Below are 5,279 nucleotides of genomic sequence, written 5' to 3'. Positions count from 1 at the left end.
CTTCCTTCTTTCCTTCCTTCCTTCCTTCCTTCCTTCCTTCCTAGTTTTCTTCTTTCCTTCATTTAGACAGGGTCTCCCTGTAGCCCCAGCTGGCCTAAAACTATGTAGACCAGGCTGGCCTCAGTCTCACAGAGATCTACCTGCCTCTGTCTCCTTAGTGCTGGGATTAATAGTGTGCACCATCACCACTGCCCCTGACCCCCTTTCTTATTGTTTTAAGATTTATTTTTATTTTCAATTGTATGTATGTGACAGCACAGGTGAGTGCAGATGCCCACGGGGGCAGAGGGTCAGATCCCCTGGAGCCGAACTTACAGGCTGTTGTTGAGTTGACTGAAGTGGGTGCTGGGAACAGAACTCTGGTTCTCTGAAGGAGCAGTATGTGTTCTTAACTGCTGAGTCATTTTGCCAGCCACTGTATTTATTTATTTATTTATTTATTTACTCTGCCTCCTGAGTGCTGGGATTAAAGGCGTGTGCCACCACGCCCAGCCCTTATTTTATTTTTGAGATTGGGTCTCATGTAGTCCAAGCTGGCCCCAAACTCATTATTTAGCCAAGGATGACCTTAAACTCATGATCCCCCTGCCTCTACCTCCTCAGTGCTGAGATGATGGGCAGGCACCACCACGCCCAGTTTATGCAGTGCTGGGGTTGGAACCCAGGGCCTTGTGCATGCTAGACAAGCTCTCTATCAACCCAGCCATATTCCCCAGCTCTGAACCTGCATTTCTAACAGCTCTGGCGTGAGACCCAGGCTGTCGGTCTGGGGACCCTGCAACACTCCTGGTTTCTGTCCTAGGTCTGTGTCCAGTGTTGTAGCATGATCAGCCTGTGCCCTTCCCTCCAGTGGTTGCTCCCTGCCCTGGGTGGCCTTGCCCACTGCTGTCAGCTGGTGCCCCTCTACCTTAGCCAGGCTTGTTTTTTTGTAGCCCTGTGAGCTCTTTGCTTTTTCTACCCATGCCAGCTGCCCTCGGCTGGTCAGCTTATCTGACTCCACCCTATCCTGAGTTATCACACAGGACTGTGATCCCAGCGTGGGCAGGGCTCACTGGGTAGGAGGTCACTGTGGGCCGATGGCTCTATGCCTCTAGATCTGAGTGAAGGGCTGGCGGGGTGCCCCCTGCTGGACCACCTGTGCAGCTGTGCCGAGGCCTTCTTCCTGGGCCTGCAAGTCAAGTGCCTGCCCTCAGTGGCCTCCACCTCCATCCACTGTTTCTCACGGCCCAGACAGGACTCTGACGGGCTCCAGCTTCACACAGGTGAGTGGGTCAGGGTATGGGGAACAGCCTGGGACTCTGCTGTACAGCAAGAGATCTTTCTAGAAGGAAAAGTTGGGAGGAAGGAGCCCTGGAGAGGGAAGGAATGTTTTGGGTTTTTTGGGTGTGTGCATGTTGCCTGCATACATGTGTGTGCATGTGTGTGGAGGCCAGAAGACAACCTTAGGTGTCATTCCTCAGAAGTCACCCACCTTGTTTTGTTAAGTCAGGGTCCTTCACTGGCTTAGACCTTACCAAGTACGCTAGGCTGACTGGCTACTGATCTGGTTGTTGGCTAGTGAGTTGTAAACATCCATCTCTCTGTTTCCCTAAGATTTATTGGCGGGGGACAGGGGGGGGGGTTGAGACAGGGTCTCCTTGTAGCCCTAGCTGGCCTAGAACTTGATATGTAGACCAGGCTAGCGTTGATCTCATAGAGATTCACCTGCCTCTACCTCATGAGTGCTGGATTTAAAGGGGTGTGCCACTATGCCCAGCTTCCTCCCTATGGTTTTAAAGATTTGTTTATATTTATGTGTATATGTATGTGCCTATGTGAGTTTATGTGCTCCAGGTGCATGCAGTACCAAGGAAGCCAGGAGAGGGTGTTAGATACCCTGGGACTGGAGTTACAGGGGATTGTGAGCCCCCCGATATGGGTCCTGGGAACTGAACCATACATAGTTCTCTGCAAGAGCGGCAAGCGTTCTTAAACAACCACTAAGCCATCTCTCTAGCCCACTCTTGGATCTTTACTTAGGGTCTTTTTGAGACCCCTGTCTCTCTGTAGCCCCAGCTGGCCTAGAACTCACTATGTAGACCAGGCTGGCCTTGGTCTCACAGGAATCTGCCTCCTTCTGACTCCCAAGTGCTGGGACTAAAGGCATGTGCTAACTGAACGGTTTTTGAAAAATTAGTTCTAGAAGAAACTGTGTCCTGGGATGTTTTTCTGTGGAGGGATTTTTCTCTTCCCTCCGCCTGGCCCTGTCTGGGACAAAGGCATATTGCTTTTCTGGACTGTTCTGTGACCCTTGGGTGGGGGGCAGTTTGCATCCCATGCTGGGTGCAGAGCCCTATTTTGGCAGGCAGAGCAGGACCCAGTCACTCTAGAGTCTGCTTCCCACTTCAGGAACAGCCCAGCGTGGTACCTGCCCCTCTGGCCCTGCGTTCTCAGCAGGTGTCTGATTCACCTAAGGTTCAGCTGAGCCTGGTAGTGCAGGACTACCATTCTACTATTTGGGAGGCTGAGGTAGGAGGATTAAAAGTTTTAGGTTTGCCTGGGCTACAGGGTGAATTTGAGCTTAGACTATACGGTAAGACTGTTTGAAAAACTAAAAAGGGGACTGGGGGTGTGGCTTAGTAGTAGAGCACCTGCCTAGACTCCTTCAGTGGGGGGCTGGGGTGTAGTTCAGTGATAGAGCCCCTGCCTAGAGTCCCCCAGTGGGGGGCTGGAGGTGTGGCTCAGAGCTAAAGCACTGAAAAAACAACTTTTTTTTTTGAAACAGAGTCTCTCTGTAGCCCCACCGTGCCTGGAATTTGCTATGTAGACCAGGCTGGCCTGATCTCACAGATCTTCCTGCCTCTGCCACCTGAGTGCTGGGATTAAAGGTGTGTGTCACCATGTCTGGATGAAAAAAATTTTTTTGTGGGCATATTTTAAGTGAAACATACTGTGAAAATCAGTTTATTTTTTTCATTTTATCTTTTGAGACATTTAAAGTTTTGTGTGTGGTCAGGCCATCTCTGTCAGAAAGCAGTTCACCTCACCCTGCTGTTCCCAGCAGCCGCATTGGCCCGTACTCTCATTCAGGAACACACGCCTCTGATTCCTACTTCTCCATCTCCTGCTCTGTCTCTGTCCTCCTGACTCTGCTGACCATCTTGTGCTGGTCACTAGTCCCTCCCACACTTGGACTTCAGGGTTCCCCATCACCCTCCTCCCTACTGCATGATCCACACCTGCTTATACCACCCGTCCACGGCAGGGATATCTGAGATGCATGTCCTAAAATGCTAAATGGAGGCCCTGGTAGTTCCTGCTCCCCCCTCTTCCCCCACATCCACCCACTCCCTTGCACTGTTCTCCAATGTGGTCTTTCCTCCTAGTGTCTTGCCAGAGCCACATAGGACCCCACTCCATGTCCTCTTAGCAGTGGCTCGCAGACCCCATTTCAGCTGGTCCCTTCTCTCACACTGATGCCTGTAGCCCCCATCTACTCTGCTGGTATCCATAGCAAACTTCCCCAGGACACTCTCTCCCTTTAGTGGTCTCTACTATCCCCCACCCCCAACTCTACCCCCAGTCACTGCAGTACCCTTTCCCAACCTTCCTGGGCCTTGCTGGCTGTAATCATACCTGAAGGGACCTATTGCTGTTGAGGTAACGTGTTCATGTTGAGGAACTGGGGGACTGGGATGTGGGTATCTCCTCCTGTGGTCCAGTTGCCTCTCAAGCGAGAGAGAGAGAGAGAGAGAGAGAGAGAGAGAGAGAGAGAATGAGAATGTCAACCTGTGGGGTTTCCCTCAGTCAATATCAACTTTGTTCTTTAAATTATTTTTATTTTATGTGTATGAGTGTATTGCCTGCATGTATGTAAGTGCACCTGTGTCGTGCAGTGCCATGGAGATCAGAAGAGGGTGTTGGATCCTCTGGAACCGGAGTTACAGATGGTTGTTAGTTACCATGTGGATGCTGGGAACTAAACCCAGGTTCTCTGCAAGAACAGCCAGTGCTCTTAACTGCGGAACTATCTCTCTAGCCCCTCAACCTTGTTTCTTGAGATAGTCTCTCACTGGCCTGTGACACACTGATTCAGTTAGGCTGGCCAGTGAGAATCTCTGTCTCCCTAGTGCTGGGATTATAGGCACATGCATCTGGGCCCAGCGTTTAAAAAATTATTTATTTTTGCTTTGTGTGTATAAATGTTTTGTCTGCATGCAATGCCTACAGAGGCCAGAAGAGGGCGTCCGATTCCCTGGAACTAGAGTTAGATATGGTTGTTAGCTGCCATGTAGGTGTTGAGAACTGAACCTAGGTCCTCTGCAAGAGCAGCCAGTGCTCTTAACAGCTGAGCCATCCCTCCAGCTCCCCCATCCCCCTTTGAAACTTTAGTTTTTATTTGGCTCAGCTTTTAAAATGTGGGTTCTGGGAATCAAACTCAGGTTCTCATGCTTGCACAGCACCTTACTGACTGAGCCTTTCCCCAGCCCAGCTGTCTTTCAGCCTCCCCAAGTGGCAAGTGATGGGCCTGCAGTGTCCGGATCAGCTCTCTTGGTCCAGGAAACATCCAGAAAGCGACTGGTGTGGGGGATCCAGGCTAGGTCCACGGTCCTCATGCAGCCTCACATAGCTCTTCTGGGTTCTGGGTCTCACCCCAGATGTACCCAGCCAGCTTCTGGCTTCTGGAGAGGCCGGTCCTGGGCTAAGAGACAGACCGGGAGGCCTACCCGCCCACCTTGACCTCCAGCCCTCTTCCTGCAGATGGCATTTTGTCGTTCTTGAAGAACAACAAGCCGGGGGATGCGCTGTGTGTGCTGGGCCTCACGCTGGCGGACCTGTACCCCCACGATGCTTGGACTTTCACCTTCGGCAGGTTCCTTCCAGGGCATGGTGAGAAGGGGCCGTGGCAGCTGCTGGGAGGCAGAGTGGCATGGCCCGAAGGCCCAGGGGTGCAGGGGTGTGTGTCACCTGTGTATATCTGAACTCAACCCATGTTGAGGACCAGGAGGCTGTAGCCAAGGCCAGCTGCATGCAGCAGGCTCCTCCTCTGACCGTGCTGTGCTACAGAGAAAGGCTGGGGTGGTTCCACTGAGGGCTCCTGGGCCAAGTCCACCTCCAAACACCTTCTCCTGTTCTCCCCAGAAGTGGGTGTGTGCAGCTTTGCTCGATTCTCTGGGGAGTTCCTGCAGGCCCAGCCCAGCATTTCTGACCCAGCACTGCTGGAGGCAGCAGCAGATGGTCCTGAGACACCACCACCAGATGGAGGCAGGACCCTGTACTTCAGCGCCCTGGGCATGGTT

At 52.1% G+C, this 5,279-nt stretch overlaps 1 protein-coding gene across 1 annotated transcript in view; it reads left to right on the top strand.

The window, feature by feature from the left end:
* Nucleotides 1-5,279, top strand: part of Amz1 (archaelysin family metallopeptidase 1) — a 27,506-nt gene that overhangs the window by 16,959 nt on the left and 5,268 nt on the right. The window contains exons 4-6 of the mRNA XM_008851389.2: nt 1,095-1,262; nt 4,741-4,869; nt 5,122-5,276. Coding sequence (XP_008849611.1) covers nt 1,095-1,262; nt 4,741-4,869; nt 5,122-5,276 — 452 coding nt within the window. The remainder of the gene's footprint in view (nt 1-1,094; nt 1,263-4,740; nt 4,870-5,121; nt 5,277-5,279) is intronic.

Source organism: Nannospalax galili, unplaced genomic scaffold, assembly GCF_000622305.1.
Source record: "Nannospalax galili isolate Female #2095 unplaced genomic scaffold, S.galili_v1.0 scaffold664, whole genome shotgun sequence".
Classification (NCBI taxonomy): Eukaryota; Metazoa; Chordata; class Mammalia; order Rodentia; family Spalacidae; genus Nannospalax; species Nannospalax galili.
Note: the sequence above shows the minus strand (reverse complement) of the source record. Positions and strands in the feature narration are given on the sequence as shown.